The following is a 19,539-nucleotide window of genomic DNA, read 5'->3' as shown; positions in this document are numbered from 1 at the left end:
CTTATGTTGGGAACCACCGGATGAAACTATATTAAGATTAGACTTGACCCAACAGTAAAATGCTGCTTTACGATGCATCAGTCTTGACGTCACCATTTTGTCATACAATAATACACAAGTCGCAGAAGGCATTTTTCCTCGCAGAACAAATATTTTTACTTCAATACTTTAACAAATAACTTTTTTATTCATAATGTTATTTTTTACTTTTACTGAAGTATACGATTTTTAATGAAGGATTAATTTACTTCAACAATCATAAATGAATGTTGAAAAAATACAGTCATTGAATTACAATTAACACAATACTCCACGTCACCCAGCAGGGGGCAGCAGAATTGCATGAACAGAAGAAGAAGAAGAAAAAGCCCATGAACTTCAGCGCGGTGTGCAGCTGATCTCAGGCCAGTTGTTTGGACGACTCATCGGCCACATGGGGACCCGCGACCCACACCAGGGGGTAAACTGTTTGCACACGTGTTGCTACCTGCGAGTTTTGAGTGACGGCCTGAACCACCAATCACACAAAGCCATATGAAAGCACGAAGGCGTGAGAGAGAGAGAGAGAGAGAGAGAGAGAGAGAGACAGAGAGAGAGAGAGAGAGAGAGAGAGAGAGAGCTATCAAGGCGTTGCAGGCTACCTGTGTGTGTGTGTGTGTGTGTGTGTGTGTGTGTGTGTGTGTGTGTGTGTGTGTGTGTGTGTGTGTGTACGCGCGCGCGCGCAGGGGGAAGTCACTTCACCTCAGTGTGGCAGTCAGTCAGTCAGTCGCGTGGTGTTTAACAACAAGAGCGGGAAACTCTTCAAACTTGTTCAAAACAACAACAACTTCGCTTTAAATGCTCGTCTGACGTCGCACCGATGCCAGACGTTGTGCGCGCGTTCGTCGCCCGTTTGAGCTGAACGAAGTCGTCCACAGAGGAGGAGGAGGAGGAGGAGGAGGAGGAAGAGGAGGAGGAAGAGGAGGCGAGGAGGACCAAAGTGTGTTGAGGTTTATTTTGCTTTGAATGGGTTTGGACGTGTGCGCTCTGGGTTTGCTCGGATGGGATGCACCGTGAGCTTCATCTGCTGTGAAGAGGACTTGCTGCAAATGCCTGTTTGCCTAAATGAGGAGGAGGAGGAGGAGGAGACGAAGAAGAAGAAGGTGAAGGAGAAGAGGAGCCCCAAGACGGTAAGAAGAACCGCTGGTACCTCGAAAGTGGCAAGTGTGGCCAATAGGGCGTCAAAAAACCCGGGCTGACAATAGGGATTGTGCAGACCTGGGAGGGGTATTTGCATGTCAATGCATGCTTTATAACCCAACTCACTATCTTCATGTCGGATTTGGATTCAGATAAGAACTTTCGACCTTTGGTCCCACTTAACAAACTCAACATAAAGAGTTTATTGAGTCAGAAAAAAACAAGAAACACTTACTATGAACAGCCGTGTCTCAGACCGAATTATAGACCTGGGGTTGTTCACAACCATCAATCCAGGTGACCTGCAGCTCTAATACAGCTCTAATACCTGCTCTGACGTCACTCACTCGCACAACTTGAGTGAAGGACGTCGACCGTCCAATGTCATGACTGCCAAGGGCAACTCCAAGTTCAGTCATGCTTTCACTCTCAAGACAAAATGCACCTCGGGGTCATCAGCAGTGACCCCTGCCTGTGGAAGTAAACCCTTCTGCTGGGTGTGTCTGTGGCGTTTAGTTAACAAACAACTATCTCACTAACTAACTAATTGTTTTAGTTGAATTTGTACAATTTGCTCTGCAGGGAGAGGCTCTTATTTCAGACCTGTGGAATGTGGTCAGTGACCTGCACTGGTTTATCCGTCTGACCCGAGAACCATTGCTTCTCACTGCAGACCGGTCAGGGTGGCTTTCTTCATTTATTGTGAATTAAATGTGCCATTTTGCTTGTGTTGATATGAATCCATGCCCATCAGAGTTCATTTCACAGGTTTAAATAGAAACAATAAGCCATTTGATTTGGGCCGCCGTGATGTCATGATGCCAAACTGTGGCTATAATGAGCTCCCGGTAAGAATTAATGGCTTCAGGTAATATGATACTAAGCTAGCTGTATTAAAGGGCAAGTGTGTAGCATTTCTGGAAAACTATTAGCAGAAATGGGATAAGATATTCATAATTATGATTTCATCAGTGTATATAATCACCTGAAACTGAGAACCGTTAGCTTAGAATAAGCCCTTTATATTTACACGGGGGAGCAGGTCCTCTTCTCGGAGTCTACCGCCTGCATGTTTCTACTGTAGCCCAGAAGGGACACACCAAACACTGGCTCTAGAGAGAGCCTGCTGACGTGTTTTACGTTCCCGAAAGGACGCCCTGTTTCACAGAGTGCAAAATTGTGGTACTGCCAGCCGCTGTCTGACTTCCTTTGCCCCAAGAGTAGTAGTATTATGGTAGGGAGGGCCTCTCTGAGCTAACGTTACCATAGTCTTGTCAATAAACGGGGGAGTGTCACGTACCACTGCAGCCTTATCCGATGGGCTCAAGTACCTCTTCATCAACTCCATCCATCTCGCTACCGATGCGCTATTTTCTTATATTGTGATCCTGGACCTGTTGATGTGGAAGCTTGTTTTTTTTCTCGGGAGGTTTGGCGAAGTTTGTTTGTCTTTTTGGCGACTGCCCTAATAAAATAAACAGCAGTTAAAATACCCTATTGGCCGTGTATTTGTATGCTCAGTACAAATATCTCGCTTTATTCTTTTTCCCACCATTTTATTTATTTCCAAATCTTTCCAGTAATACAATATCAACCGCATACCTGAAGTACAAACACCCCTGTTTGGGGATCACTGTCCTCGATGCCCGCATCACAGACAGATGTCTACTTTAACAGCTGGCACCGAGGGGCGTTGGGGCTGTGGGCGCATCGGAGAGCTGATGTGGGAAGTGAAGAGTCCAGCCAGCAGCGCTGTGGTTGAAGTAATAAATCGGTGCTTTAAAGTGTTGAAAAAAAGTCAACCAAGTGAAGCCAAGTGTCGGTCACGCTCGGTGTAAAGAACCCCATATGATTTTAACAGTGCCATTTCAGACGAAGCTTGAAATGTGTGACCTCGCTGAAGAGAGGACTTGTAAAACCCAATTCATAATCATAATCTGCGTCAGCTATTTCTAAATGCACTGATTGATCTCAACGGCAGTGCAGAACACTCCTGAACACTGTGCTCAGCCTTCTTCCTTGTTTTTTTTGTGTAGCAGTTTCTTTTTTCTTTTCTTTTTCATGCTGATGATCGTGTCGACAGTGTGCTCAGGTGCAGAGAAAATGCTTCCTGTCGCAATTTGCTCCTTGTACATACTTTGTATGTGTGTGTATGTGTGTGGGATGCTTGTGGTTTGTGTCCCAGAAGAAGAAGAAGAAGAAGAAGAAGCGGCGCCCGGGGAGGCCCACAGCGCAGAGCTTTGAAGAGAGATAACAATCGGCCAGAAAGTAAAAACCCTCATGTTAAACCAACGTACACAGCCAAGACTTTGAACCAGATGAGGGAGAGGTGGTGAGGGGGTCTTGAATACGCTTCAAAAACAATATGTGCTTTGTTGTGTTTTGCATCTTGGACGTTGTTATACAACGGCAGTTCATGGGCTGACGGACAGAACACAATCGGAGTGCAAAGACACAAATTTGAGAGACTGGCGTTAACTGAGGATAATGCGTTGGGCTTTTCTTATGCGAACTAGCGGCAAAGCTACGCTGATGTCATCGCACGGCCAGTAAAGTGTAATTAAAATGCCTGAGGGCCGTTCTCTTTTTCCCAAACAGTTGCCTCAATGAAAAGAACAATGTAAAGTGGTAAGTAAATGTAAAAAAAAAAAATCATTTTGATGTTCATATACGTTTACACACACGCATGACGCTAACGATAGCGACTGACAAGCCCTATTACATCCAGCCTCGGGCGGGTATCTTTTAGCCGGCCCCGGGATCCGAGTACCCGGCAGTTCAGACTCTCAACATGAGTAACACCGCCGACTAGCCCTCCTTCGGAAACTAATCCTCATTTCAGCTCGATGCCTGTCAAGTCCGGCTCTCTCGCTGCCCCGTTACCTGAATTCCCAGCAAAGTGTCAGGCGGCAAGGGGCTTTCCTGGGATTTGAAGATTTTGGATAAAGGTATGCGGTGAACTGAAAGTTACCTGCCGCCCCATATTGCATTCCAGCGGGTGCTTTAGCTGTGAGGAAACAGTGTGCCCTCTGTGCTGCGCCTCTGGGGAGGCCTATCATTTCACTCCCGAACCTGCCGGCAATGACCTGCACATGGGCCGCAGAACAAGACCCTCTCTGTGTGTTCCTCTGTGGAAAGGTGCCCAGTGTGTGCTTGACCCAGGAGAGGGCTGTGGTGCCTCTGCAAAGTTAACCCCTGTCATTTTACCTTTTTAATGCCCGTGCACACAGGAATTCAACAAGGGGGTAGGAAGCTTCTCTGAATGGACCTATTCTTCGCGTGACACGGGTGGAATATGCTCACTGGATTTCACTTGACGGTGTTATGTAAAGGAACCAGATAATAAGCGACGATATCAAAGACACTGCGGGTTGAGTTATTGTGACTGACCCTGCATCTGTCGGTCTTGATGTGGTGAACCCTCTCCTACATGCTGCTGCCAGCAGGTTAAACCAGCTCTGAACCAGCAAATATTATCAGCACACTTTGAAATACTTTTCGGCTTCTCCTTACAAACTGTCTTGGGACTGGATCATTTGAGGAACATCATGAAAGTAAAAGAATTTCAAGCTAAAAAAGACTTGGATGCATTCATGATTATGTATAAATATCTGTCAGTGTTATAAAAGCAAAAGGTGTAGGTTTCATTTCATATTAATTGGGGGTCTGGGGAGAGTCTGAGTGTCAGACACTTCACCAACTTATGTGCACCAATTTATATCTTACCAAAATATCTTAATTTTTCTAAAAGAAAACAAAAATTGAGGCGGTAGGTAAAAGTATAATGGACTAAAATGCAGTACAGTAAAAGTCGGGTTACAAGCCGCTACTATCTTCGGTAGGTGTTCCCGCTAGCTCTCCGCTGCTGCTAGCAGTCTCAGTTTTTGTTTTCTCAGTTTGTTGACATAAGCTCCAGATAATGACTTAAGCATCCTGACCATTATGTATGAAAATATCAAATGTATATATATGTATAAGCTTATTTGTAGAGTTTGATCCGTAGATCGTTTCGTTACAACATTCAAAGTATTCAAAATGCTCTCCAGTAATGTAGATGTGTGTGTTTGTGTGTGCGAGTGAGTGTGTGCGTGTGTGTGAAATTACGCCCTTTTAAGACGACATCCGAGACAACAGCTAGCATGCACTCGTCTGCTAATCTGAGCCTTTTTTTAAATATCCATTTTGGAAGTCAACGCCTCTACTTTCAAGGCCTCGTGGTGAAAGGATGTGTGAATCCGATGAGCGGATATGTCTTTTCCAAACAGCCTTTCAAGACATTACAGATTTAGTGATGCGTAACGTCGCCCACAAAGCCCGTGGAACAAGAAGATAATGGGACACAAAAGGCGCTCCATTGAGCTTCTTAAAGTGTCTTTAATTCACTTGGCGATGCACAGTGGATAGAATGACAGTCAGAATGATAGATTAAGGCACAGGGCAACTGTATTTCCCCCCCAGAGTCACGGTTGTGTGCCTCTTTTCTTGGAATGTAAAAGCGGAGGCCTAACTTCCACCTCTGCCTTAGACCTCGTGGCATCAGTGCAACATAATACACTCGGTTTAGCCCTATACCATCCAGCCTCTCTGGCTTTGTGCGCCTGTGAATGTGGCCTTTATGCTGCAGTTTTGTTGATATTTCCCTATGTGTGTGTTGGGGGGGGGGGGATTTTCTTGTCTTCTCCCTAATACTTGGCAAGCCGATGTGGCATTTGCTCTTGGCAACGTCGAAATCTCACAAAGTCTCACTCTGGGGGCCTTTGTAGCCATTCACAACACTTCCGAGTGATGGACAGGGAGCTCGGCTCTCCCAGGTCGCGTCCCTTTTCGCCTCAAAATGCGTCTTTGTGGCTCTTCTCTTTTCCCGGGGTCTTTTCCACCAAGGTCGGATGCCACGGGCCTCCGAGGGTAATTACTGTGACAGTGGAGCAGAAGTTAGTCTGGGCTACCCAGGTCGCCCAATCATGTTTTCATCATCGGGAGAATGTTTTTCTTTTGCGGACGTAATAAATCCCCCCTTTGACATGCTGCATTTACTCTGAATACACACAGGAAGAAAGACCCCTGGTTTTGCTCTCTCTCTCTCTCTCCCTCTATTTTGCACCAGTGCTTGTAACAAGCTGAGGCAGATCATTGTTGCTAGTTCGCCCTCGCTGCTTTTTTTTAAAAGGATAGGTTTGCACACTTAGACATTCCACCAGGGAGGAATTTCAGAGGTATTCACACTGGAATGTGGTTTCTCACTGCACTGAGGGGACACGTGACGGACATTATGAATTATAACCATAAGGTGTCTGATAAATTTATAGAATACTCACTGTCACGGGCGGAGTTGAAAATACAGCTTTCACTGGAGTGTGTAACATTTGGCTGTGACCAAGGCATTGTGAAGGCATTAATGCCCTTTTTTATGAATGTTTTTGGAGAAACACAACTCTTAACATCTATTTTGGTGTGTCTCAAGTGTCTTAAAGCCAACACAGAGGGCCACAGCAGTTGATTGTTCTGTCGAGAAGGTTTGCCATGCCTTTTATTATTAGTAGAACAGGGGTAGAAACTCGATAGCCCTCCATTAAAAAAGAAAAAAAGCCCGGCACATGTTCCCCTCCTGATCCCTGTTAATGAGAGCGGGTGTGTCCCATCCTATGCAGCAGGCAAAGGAATCTTTAATTAAATCACACTCTCGGACACAATGCTGCACATGTGTTGCACGCGCCTGAAATCTTACACAAGCGTCACCGGCGTGCCACACATAGTGTCGTACGCACGGGTTGGGAGTTTATTTATGGCACCACCCCCTCGCCCAAGACTGTGTTCACACTGATAATATACATATTCTATTTTATTCTCACATGTGTATATAAGGCGATAAAATGATATGTCACACGAGAGGAGAGGAATTTGTCTACAGATTTAGTTTGTTCTTTTTATACTTTGATAGTTTCTCTGGTTGCAGAGAGTCCAATAGGCAATGCTGTGAATCTGTGGGCAGGGCGGCTTTAGGAACACATCGGATTTAGCTTACATAGTTTTATTATCAATGTGAGGAGGAATCCTAATTTTGTCTGGTATTTTAACGTTAGTCTTATTTCATTAATACTGTTTTATGTCTTTTTTTTTAAAGTACAAGTCTGTCTTAAAGATAGTATAAGTAAAGTATTTTATGAATGTTGATGTTTGTTGAAATGTTCGTCACATCTTGACAGCAGTCAATCAATCAAAAATCTTTGACAAAAACAGGAAGGAAAGGGTCCTGTATCTGCTGCTGTAATGAGCCGGTCCAACTATTGCTTTGGGTCCACATGAAGCGATTAGACGGGATACCCACGTGTCTCAATGCCCTACCTGCCTCTGCCACTGCACTCACACGGTCACAATGGTAATATTGAGGGGATTACTTTGGAGGGAGGCCTGAAGGAACAAGCTGCCAGTGTTGCGTTCTTGGTGACTTTCTCACTGGACCGTAACTTTGTGACACACACGGTCAATTAACCTGAAGCAGCACACTGAAATGAAGATGGACAAGACGAAGAAATACAACCAGCAATAATGTATTCAATGTGCAGATGTTTGTATGGTTTTAAGAAAGAAAAATCATGAAAAATATTGTAGAACTCATGACATAACAGACAAGTGAAACAAAAATGATCATTTATATAATTCATAATATGCCCATGCATTTTTGACTGAGATTGAAATATATATGAGATTGAATATATATATATATATATATATATATATATATATATATATGTGTGTATATATATATATATATATGTATATATGTATATATATGTATATATGTATATATATATATATATATATATATATATATATATATATATATATATATATATATATGGACTGGTGACTTGTCCAGGGTGTATCCTGCCTTCGCCCATTGACAGCTGTGATCGGCCCACGACTCTAAAAAGGATAAGCGGTTTGGATGATGGATGGATGGATATATATGTATGATTTTATATTTATAGGCTACTAATAAATTAGTTAAAAACCAAAGTTGTCCACATTTAGGTGGAAAAAAATGAAGTTTTTTGTTCCTCATCTGCTGACAAATATACCAAAAACTGATATATCATCAAAAATATACTCGGCTGGCTTACGTAGCTCTTGTGTCATGTTGTTTTTATTCTGTAAAGTTGTGCATGGGACCTAGTCAACCGTGTGTAACAGCCTCGTTATAAACACTCCCCAAAGATAAGAAGCAAGGAGGATTGAATAACCGCGGCGGGCGGGTATCGGGCATAAACAGACCTAGTTTCTGAGGTTCTACGTGGACTTTCCCAGACTGTAAGAATGGCATATTGGATTACCTCAATTGAGGGGTTTTACCCTTTAAGCCCTCTTCATTTTTCTTTTACATTCGAGTTGTCACAGACGTTCTGAGAAGATAATCTGCTACTTCTTTGCCTTCTGCGTGTCTGTCTGCTTTGGCAAGCCTTCATGACAGGACTCTGAAAATAGCCTGAATACCTCCGCACCATTGTGTTGTCAGTGTCTGCTTATAACTGGGTAGCAACTCGGCTTTGAGGCTAATGTTTCCTTGGGTATTCATTCCTAGACATTAGGCCTTACAACCCTTTAATTAGACACAATATTTGCATTGTAAAATTATATTTAATCCCAGGGTTGAGCAATGTTTTACTGCTAGGCTTTCTCTGCCCTGAACGGTTGGGCTCCTCATTGCAGATAACGGTAATGGATTTAACAGTCTGCAGTTAGATAAAGTGCCTGCCTTCCAACAGTGTTAGATGAAAGCGAGTTGCATTAGCAGCTTGCAGCTCCATCTACTGCAACACTGTTACTTATCACTTCACTGCATATCATTCCTTTCTCTGCGCTTTCACTTTTGTTGCACATTCTTGAGATCTCTTTGTCATTTCGGGAGATTGTCTTGTGTCTTATGTTACCCGTAAGCCTGACTGCAGCCAATCCTTTAACACCTGCCATCTGCATTCTTAAGTCTGGTATTCACAGGAGACCGTGTAGTCGCCAAACCGAAGGCCAAGACCCTCATTAACACGACCCACAGATGTCAGCTGTCAGAAAAAGTAAAGAAAAGAAAAGAGGTTATATTAATACACACAATAATGCTTAGTGTCATCCTTATGTTCTACATCAGCTAAAGGAGGAAATTAGTGTTGAGATTTCTGTCCATCCATCCATCCATCCATTTTCCGCCGCTTATCCGGGGTCGGGTCGCGGTGGCAGCACACCCAGCAGACCGACCCAGGCTTCCCTCTCACCCGCAACATTTTCCAGCTCGTTCTGGGGGACCCCGAGACGTTCCCAGGCCAGCCGGGAGATATAATCCCTCCAGCGTGTCCTGGGTCTTCCCCGGGGCCTCTTCCCAGTTGGACGTGCCTGGAAAACCTCTAATGGGAGGCGTCCAGGAGGCATCCGAATTAGATGCCCGAACCACCTCAGCTGACTCCTTTCGATACGAAGGAGCAGCGGCTCGACTCCAAGCTCCCCCCTGATGTCCGAGCTCCTTACCCTATCTCTAAGGCTGAGCCCGGCCACCCTACGGAGGAAGCTCATTTCGGCCGCTTGTATCCGCGACCTCGTTCTTTCGGTCACGACCCAGAGTTCGTGACCATAGGTGAGGGTTGGAACGTAGACCGACCAGTAAATAGAGAGCTTCGCCTTCCGACTTAGCTCCCTCTTCACCAAGACGGACCGGTACAGCGCCTGTTTTACTGCTGCAGCCGCACCGATCCGCCTGTCGATCTCTCGCTCCACCTTACCCTCACTCGTGAACAAGACCCCGAGGTACCTGAACTCCTTCGCTTGGGGCAGGCATGTTGTCCCCACCTGAAGGGAGCAATCCACCGGTTTCCGGCAGAGAACCATGGCCTCGGATTTGGAGGCGCTAACCCTCATCCCTGCCGCTTCACACTCGGCTGCAAAACGCCCCAGCGAATGCTGGAGGTCACGTTCCGAGGAAGCAAACAGGACCACATCATCTGCAAACAGCAGAGAGGCGATCCCGAGGCCCCCGAACCGGATTTCCTCCGCCCCCCGGCTGCGCCTAGAAATCCTGTCCATGAAGGTCACAAACAGGACCGGTGATAAAGGGCAGCCCTGGCGGAGGCCAACACCCACCGGGAACGTGTCTGACTTAATACCGAGGATACGGACACAACTCCTACTGCAGGCATATAGAGACCGAATAGCCCGTGCCAACGGATCCGGCACCCCGTACTCCTGCAGCACCCCCCACAGAACCCCCCGAGGGACCCGGTCGAAAGCCTTCTCCAAGTCCACAAAGCACATGTAGACTGGTTGGGCAAACTCCCAAGACCCCTCCAGTAGTCCCGCAAGGGTAAAGAGCTGGTCCACTGTTCCACGACCGGGACGGAATCCACACTGCTCCTCTTGAATCCGAGGTTCGACAAGCGGTCGGAGTCTCCTTTCCAGCACCCTGGCATAAGCTTTTCCCGGGAGGCTGAGTAGTGTGATACCACGATAGTTCGAGCACACTCTCCGGTCCCCCTTCTTGAAAATGGGAACCACCACCCCGGTCTGCCAGTCCATGGGCACTGTTCCCGACCCCCATGCGACACTGAAAAGGCGTGTCAGCCAAGACAGCCCAGCAATGTCCAGCGCTTTCAGCATCTCAGGGCGGATTTCATCCACCCCCGGCGCCTTGCCACCAAGAAGCTCTTTAACTACCTTAGTGACCTCTGCCAGGGATATGGGTGCACCCACCCCAAGGTCTTCAGGCACTGCCCCCTCCCCAGGGGACATGTTGGCCGGGTTTAGGAGTTCCTCAAAGTGCTCTTTCCACCGTCCGACGATGTCCCCAGTCCGAGTCAGCAGTTCCCCTCCCCCGCTGAGAACAGCCTGGGGTAGGCCCTGCTTTCCCTTTCTGATCCGCCGGATGGTTTGCCAGAACCTCTTTGAGGCCAACCGAAAGTCCTTCTCCATGGCCTCCCCGAACTCTTCCCATGACCGAGTTTTAGCATCCGCTACCGCCGCAGCTGCAGCCCTCTTGGCCTGCCGGTACCCATCAGCTGCTTCAGGAGTCCCCTGGGCCAACCAGGCCCGAAAGGCCTCCTTCTTCAACTTGACGGCTTCCCTCACCCCCGGTGTCCACCACCGGGTTCTCGGGTTACCGCCGCGACAGGCACCGACGACCTTCCGACCACAACTCTTGACAGCAGCTTCCACAATAGAGGCTTTGAACAAGGTCCACTCGGATTCCATGTCCCCAACCTCCCTCAGGATGCGTGAAAAGTTCTTCCGGAGGTGGGAGTTGAAGACCTTCCGGACAGGATCCTCAGCTAGACGTTCCCAGTTCACCCTCACAACACGTTTGGGCTTGCCAGGTCTTTCCAGCCGCCTCCCTCGCCATCTGATCCAACTCACCACCAGGTGGTGATCAGTTGACAGCTCTGCTCCTCTCTTTACCCGAGTGTCCAAGACATACGGCCGCAGGTCAGATGATACGATTACAAAGTCGATCATTGATCTTTGGCCTAAGGTGTTCTGGTACCAAGTACACTTATGAACCACCTTATGCTCAAACATGGTGTTTGTGATGGCCAAACCGTGGCTAGCACAGAAGTCCAACAACAGAACACCGTTCGGGTTCTGATCGGGCAAGCCGTTCCTCCCAATCACCCCCCGCCAAGTTTCACTGTCATTACCCACGTGACCGTTGAAGTCTCCCAGGAGAACAATAGAGTCGGCAGGAGGCGCCCTCTCCAGGACCCCTCCAACCGACTCCAAGAAGGCCGGATACTCCGAGCTGCTGTTCGGTGCATAAGCACAAACAACAGTCAGAGCCTTACTCCCCGCAACCCGAAGGCGCAGGGAGGCGACCCTCTCGTTCACCGGAAAAAACTCCAACATAGCGGCGCTCAGCCGGGGACTCGTGAGTATCCCCACACCCGCCCGGCGCCTCTCACCCTGGGCAACTCCAGAAAAGGACAAAGTCCAACCCTTCTCCAGGAGCTTGGTTCCAGAGCCCTTGCTGTGCGTGGAGGTGACCCCAACTATATCTAGCTGGTACCGTTCCACCTCCTGCACCAGCTCCGGCTCTTTCCCCGCTAGCGAGGTGACGTTCCACGTCCCTAGAGCTAGTCCATGCTGCCGGCGATCGGCTCGCCCAGGTCTTCTGCCTGGTCTGCCGCCCGGTCTGCATTGCACCCGACCCCGATGATCCTCTCCGCGGGTGGTGGGTCCACGGAGTGGCTGCGGCACCATGTTGTTTTTTCGGGCTAAGCCCGACCGGGCCCCATGGGCGAAAGCCCGGCCACCAGACGCTCGCCGACGAGCTCGCCTCCCAGGTCTGGCTCCAGGAGGGTGCCCCGGTTTCCCTTGTCCGGGCGAGGTGACTAAGCTGTTAGTGCTGCTTTCCATAAGGGTTTTTTGAACCGCTCTTAGTCTGGGCTCTCCCCCGAAACCTGTTTGCCTTGGGAGACCCTACCAGGGGCTGACGCCCCGGACAACATAGCTCCCAGGTTCACTGAGCCACTCAAACTCCTCCACCACGTTAAGGTGGCGATTCACGGAGGAGATTTCTGTCAAAAAAACAATTACATTTCAAACCACTCAATGACAAACGAGCTGTTTAAGCCTTCTCAAGACTTGGAAACACTGGAGGGCTTCATGTGTCTACATATGAAAGGGACTGATCACAATCTGATTGGGTGCGCATTAGGGTTCTTACTTAAAGGGATGTATAATGCTCATTTTCAGGTTCCTACTTGTATTTTTGGGGTTTCTATTAGAAGAAATACATCTTTTTTTTTTCATACGGAAAACTACCGACATAGTGAGTTTTTCATGATGTGTCCCCTTTAAATCAATCCTAGCTGAATTAATTCAAGCTAACACAGAATGTTGTCATTAATCTGAATCCAACCAACGAAGCTGTATCTAATACATCATTGTGGAAATAACATGGACCGCTGCCAGCTGATCTTTAAGTGGAAGATTAAGTTGAACATTTTCTGAAAGGTCCAAAACAGTAAATCCTACACTTCTGATACATGGTATAAACTCAACTAAAAAGCAGTTATTAGTTATTTTCAAATGCTGTTTGAGGTCAAATAACAAGCAAAACTAAGCACCATAAATCACTCGCTGTTTAATTAAAGTCTGTAAGTCTGAAAAAAATCAAACACATCCAAATGATGGAAACTGGTTTGCTTCTCATTCGCTCAGAGACTAGCCAAACATTTGCATTTCAACGGCTCTTTTATCTGCTGGGGAAAACCACGTGACACTGTTTGCTTGATGTCTGGGTTGGTCTTGGCCATTTTGACTGGGGACAAGCAGACATGAAAGAAGAAGGAAGATAAGCAGTAACGTGAACACAATCCATCTTTCAAACGGGGGCTTTATAGTCACAACAATGGCTGAGTTCTGTATTTTATTTGAAGCCAGTTGTCAAAACAAGCACTTCAAAGTGGAGTACAGTATGGCATGGTATGAATTTAATAAGGCTTGGCTTTTTAACCAGCAGATGGGGACATTACCATTGACTTTCCCTAACTTCTAAACTGTGATATACTCGCTCAAATAATACCCATGGACTTACAAGGCGGCAATATATATGTTAATTTATGTTAAATTATGCATAGTCTGGTTCTTGTGTTTTATTTAAATATATATGTGCCGCACCAGTTCTCTATCTCTATGTACATTGTTACCAAGACATGTTTCCAATAGAGAGTACCACGAAACAGCTCACCCACCAACTGTCATTACGTTTTAATATAAAAGTTGCTCAATGTGAACTTTTCCCACCTGAACCTCACCAACTTCAAACAAGTGGGGAGAGCTCAATCCTGTGAAATCCCTCAAACTGTTCCAACTTTGGCGAAACATTTTGTGTTTCTGTAGGACCACACGATCAATAGTGAAAAAGCTGATTGACAACCCCTTTTCTTGAGACATTCAAAGTGAGTGCCACATGTAAAGCCAGAATTAAGATGTGACTGTTGAAGTGAAAGCTCCCCAATGGACTAAAACATGACACCAAAATGCCTTTCAATGGTGATTGTTTGGCGAGCTATTACGTCCGGAGGCTCTGACAAATGTCTCATGTAGCTCCTAAAAAAAGAAAATGTTACCAAGTTATACAATTTAGTGAAAGAGAAGCCTGTTTTCTTCTAAAGCGCTGACTGATGCCAATGTCCACACTATTAAAAGCTCCCATGCCGAGGTGATGGCTGTGTAATGTCCCATCGTTCTCCTGCATCAAGGTCAGTTTCTGAGCAGTTAATTCAATTAAGGCAGACAAAAGACCACTGGCACCAATAAAGTTTGGGTGAAATGTGAAGCCATGCGATGGACACACACACACAGTCTTGTGGCCAGTCAAGCGTGATTGACATTTGCATAATGCCCGGTTACTGGGCAGGCTCGCCATTGCCATTGGTTACAGTTGTTGCGGTGAAGAAATGCCGCCCTGTGTTTAGTGGGTGTATCTTGTCTGAAGCTGACAGGCGGGGTGTCCTCACGACCAGTACCACACGCAGACAAACATACACACGCACACACTTGTGTATTACTGTACATGTGAAGACCCTGCATGCTTCCTCACGCCTATAAACTCTTCTCTTGACCTTCTCCTCTCCAACCTTTTATCTAAATTTAAACTTTAATCCGAGTTAAACTTTTCAAGACTAAATCTACTTTTAGTCTTGAAAGTGCAAAATTAAAAATTCAGAGCTCGTCCACATGCTGACGGCTGAGCCAGCCGCTAACCGCTAACCGCTAACGTCGCAAACGATGGCTACTACGCGCACGGAGCTAACGGTGTGAACCAGAGGGTGGGTGCCATGCTGTTACCTAACTTCTCGACTACATTTGTTATTTAACGTAACAACACATCTTTTTCTCCCAACCAAGTACTTTTGTTGCTTAAGTAAACCTAAAAGCCAAACCTAAATAAACCTACATCGAAAATGTATTTTGAAAAGAGACCGTATACATACATAACTAGCGGAAATGTGACACTCTGTTCAAAACAGACACTGTACCTAAAGTGTCATCGTTTGAGGCTTAGGGCCACTGAACAAACTGTGCTACTTGACCAATTAGGTTTAAGAATGTTCCACTAATTAAAACTCTGTACATGTGAACCATGTAAGAGCATGCGAGAAGCCCTCCTATTATTTTTTTTCTCCAGTGCAATGCAAGTGACCATCAAGCCTGACATTGCCAACCATTTGCAACCTGTGCGTAAATCCGCAAATTACTTGTTCAACTTCGGGAAGTGTGTTGGAGGACTGCACCCGTCTTCTGGCCTGGGAGCTCCTCTGGGTTCTCCAGGCAGCAGATCAGGGCTGTTATGGGCTGTTTTTCATTTGCTGCCAGCAATACTCAAACCTGGATCACTGACCAAAAGCCCAAAGATGCATGGAGCTTTCTACTCTCTCAAAAATGAGCATGCTTTATAAAAAACAAAAACCCAATACAAAAGTGATGGACTGGCCTTTCACACAGCTTGTTCAAATATGTTTTTGCACTCATTCATGTTCTACCAAATTCACTCTCTCTTTATTAGTCATCTCCCCAGGATTGTATAGACATAAACCATTAATCTTTAGGGATTATACATGCCTATCGTCCTTGATAATCTGTCATCATTCCACATACTACATAATATTTTGCACATGTGGAATGTAAAGACTCTCAGCACTCCCAAAGGATGTTCTAATCTGCTATTAACGGCACTACGTTTCTAGGAAATCCTCAAAGCGATGACTAAACTCGCCCTGTGTGGGGCTAAATAAATGTTTTACAGAGTTTTGTGATTGGCCACCTGCTTGTGAGCCTCACCCGGTTTATTGAAGGCACCGTTGCCTTGTTTACAGCTCGCCCTGTGGCTTTGGCTATGTTGCACTTCTTCCACTACCAAAGAAAGTCATACAGTTTTGACTTTGCTAAAATTATCCCGAGATTTTGTGATTGTGGAGACCGGCAGGGAGCAATCGGTAAATTGCGATTTGTTGCTTGTGGTAAGTCCTAAATAGTTATTATCTGAGCTACAGAAACAACTTTCTGCATTGTGATGTTCATGTGAGGTCATGCAACATGCGCCTCCAATTCAAACCCATGCCGTTGCCTCAACAGCACACATGGCAGGGAGGAGTACTCTTAACAATACACAGACATTTCAGACACTCCTTTGGCAGCAGCATTCAACGAGGCCTCACTCATGGCTTAGCACTTTGAGGAGCGATAACAATCGGCCAGAAAGTACCCCCCCCTCTCCTCTCCACACACACACACACACACACACTCCATGTTAAAACCTAAGCACACAACGCACACTTTGATCCAGCCATGGGGGGTTTGGAAGGGCTTTAGGAAGAATGAACGCGATATAGTTTTGGCTCTGGGCTTTCAAAATGTTTACAATAGGATCCCTCTTTCTAAATGCATTGACAGAAACTTAGCTTGCCTGTCACAAATGACAAAATGATTATTTTATTTGTTTACTGACTTTATGTGGTTATTGAGTTTATAAATAGCACTTTGTATCGCTTTGAAAGTCAAGTTTATTACATGCATATTTATACACAAAGACATATATATATGCATGTAAAGACATAGTGCCTATCTGCTACTGCACATACCTTTACAGATATGATGGAACCAATTAAGACCCTATGGATTTTTAGTGAGTTTTTAATGATGAATCTGTGTAGTATGATGGAATTATGCCTCCTGGCTCTGTGTGTGTGTGTGTGTGTGTGTGTGTGTGTGTGTGTGCTCTGCTAATATGCCATCCTTTGAGGCATATAAGCTGCCACCATGTCTACAGCAAAGTAAACATCACTCCATCAAAACCTTGTAAAAGTCCTGACTGGAGGAGAAGAGTAAACTGTGTGAGAGTGTTTAAGTCAGATATGCTGCTCCTGTGCCTCTCCCTGCATGCTCTACTTCCCGAGCTCCCCTTCTTGCTCATGGGCGAGCGGCAATGAATCCGTCAGGCCCTGTGGTGGATCCCATTAGGGGTCTGTTTAAAAAAACAATGGTGAGGCCTGTTTAGTCGGGAGTTTCTTGGTTAGAGCGACCCGTTGCAAAAAGGCGACCTCTTCACCTCAGCTGCCAGTGTATTGATTAATTTGCTTGGGACAGATCTCTAGCAGCTGTATTTGGGAAAACACATAATGTCAACACAGGTACAGAGCAGAGTTGTAGCGAGTTCCTTTGATTCTACCTTTTATTTGACTCCAAATGCAGATAGACTAGTGGTATAACGGACCAATGTTGATCCGTACGGATCCAACTCGTGGATTAATTACATAGTATAACGTTAACGTTTTGTTGTACAGACACACAAGAAAGGGATCTGTATCTGCCAATATGCATCATCAATTATCAGCAATTAGTATTGGTGGCAAAAAAAGTTATCGGGGATCTCCTTTTTTTATTTTTCCAATCTGTGACTGATCCGAATTGTGAGTTTTATCATCCCTTAAAGCACTAAAATATTCTTAAGTATATAACAACAATCCATTTAATTAGTACTTGTAAAGTGAAAAGGGTCAATTAGAGTGACGAACCGGGCGTCAACCTACACAGAAGTGCGTTTAACTTGTTTAAACTCTGAACATGGGAAGCATCTGGAGAAGTTTCTTTGTTCTGCTAACAGAGAGCCATCATTTTGTCAGACTCTGCCCACTCTGTTGATGGCATGACCGCTGCCCTTGGCAAAATTACAAGAAACAAAACAATATCATAGAGCAAACACCAGATCCTGGTATTCTCACTTTCCATGTTATGATGTCCTGACACTGGCTTTCCATAGTGCGCACACTCACACGCACATGCGTGTGTGTGTGTGTTTCCTCTCCCCTTGCTAACAATGCAGCTCAGGAAGTATGTCAGGATAAGGGCCAGACTGCGAGGCTCTCTTTAGCCAGTGCATCCAACTTTGAGCGACAATAACACAGTCGAGTTAATCCCACAAAAGCTGGTTCAGTGTTGAAGAAAGCTGTGGATCTGTGAAAGGGAATTACTGCTCCAGGTGTCTTCAAAGAAACCTCCGCGATGTCCCTCTGGCTGGTGAGTGTTGTTGCAACATGTCATTTTCAACCGTGGGTGGTCAGGGATTCGCTCCCATCTCAAGGTCAGTCCAACCCCAGCGCACGAAGCGTGGAGGCAAACAATGTGGCCGTGTTTGCTTGTTTTTACTGCAACTGTAATAGTGCAGCTTTACTGAAACATACTGCTGCCTAATGTTACTTCCAGACATTTTCCAAGGACACACCATAGGTTTTTAGATTGGTTTCCTCCTTTCTTGGCAGCAGGTGTTATGATAACCAATGTGTCAGGAGGTGTGGGGTTATTGAATCTTTACCCATATTGCTGAATGTGAATCCTTTCTGAAATTCTCATTGCATGTGAATATAGTTTCGCATTCAATCATTTGCAAATACTTCTTAAAAATGCAATTTAAAAAATATCTGTTACGACATTTTGTTGGCTGCTGAGTGTCAGCCTTTCATGCTAATCGCATGTTTCCTCTTTGTTTTGTTTTTGTGTTTTTATTCAGTCAATCATTATAATACAGTACAATATCATTCTATATAATATACAAAAACAGAGACTGAAAAGGTATAGGTAGAATTAAAAAAGGCTTACATATTCCTATCCTAAATTATTATCAATTAAATAGAAAGAATATTGTCCTTAGTGATCGACACAAAATGAAATTCCCTCATGATAGCTTTAATGAAAGCTGTTTACAGGTGTTTCAGGACTAACACTTTGCTTTGTGTAGTTGTCTCTATTTCGACCTCAGAGGGTCTCTTATCTGTCCTGTCTCTTGATGAGGAAGCATCACACTGATGGGGGCGTCCAGACAGCTGATGACAATACAGCCGCGCAGAGCGCCACAAACTTTCACGCCGATGACTGTTTTTCAAGGTGGCCGTGCGCTCGTCACTGGGGGGGTGGGGTCCACGTCGGCCATCGCGAGCCTCAGCTGGTTCTCTGTTTTGCGTGAAGGAGAGTGCAGCAGCTTTCTTTAATTAACCTTCATTTAACCCTCACGAGGGGAACGATTCCACGAAGGAGACACGTCATACTTTTTTTTCCTTTTGAAACAATAGATATGGATAAACATGTCAGTGCAGTGGGTGTTCCTGCAGTTCTTTAGGGAGGTGAAGAAAGACAGTGCCTTCACTGGACCTTCATAACTTTTCATCACCTTGGCTCACATCCTGTTCATTTCTTCCCCCCGTCTGGGCATTTACGAGGCAGCCGATGATTGCTTAGAGGCCTCTGGTGTTTGAGGCCAGTTCATAATTGCGGCTTGAAAGGTGAAATGGTCACTGCGGGTACTTTGTGTTTGCCGGGTGCGCCAGTGTA

The 19,539-nt window shown here is 45.7% G+C and overlaps 1 protein-coding gene across 8 annotated transcripts in view; it reads left to right on the top strand.

Annotated features, from left to right (window-relative positions):
- Window positions 1-971: 971 nt before the first annotated feature.
- tns1b (tensin 1b) overlaps window positions 972-19,539 on the top strand; it is a 150,188-nt gene continuing 131,620 nt past the window's right edge. For 7 of the 8 annotated variants that reach the window (XM_068573137.1, XM_068573142.1, XM_068573143.1 and 4 more), the window contains exon 1: window positions 972-1,169. In XM_068573137.1, the coding sequence (XP_068429238.1) occupies window positions 1,041-1,169 (129 nt within the window). In that variant the 5' untranslated portion in view covers window positions 972-1,040. Of the gene's footprint in view, window positions 1,170-18,108; window positions 18,232-19,539 lie in introns of those variants that run through there. The other variant, XM_068573144.1, reaches the window with a different exon arrangement.

Source organism: Clinocottus analis, unplaced genomic scaffold (genome assembly GCF_023055335.1).
Source record: "Clinocottus analis isolate CAN_PGR_092001 unplaced genomic scaffold, fCliAna1.0.p SCAF_12, whole genome shotgun sequence".
Lineage (NCBI taxonomy): Eukaryota > Metazoa > Chordata > Actinopteri > Perciformes > Cottidae > Clinocottus > Clinocottus analis.
This window is presented reverse-complemented; position numbering and strand designations above follow the sequence as displayed.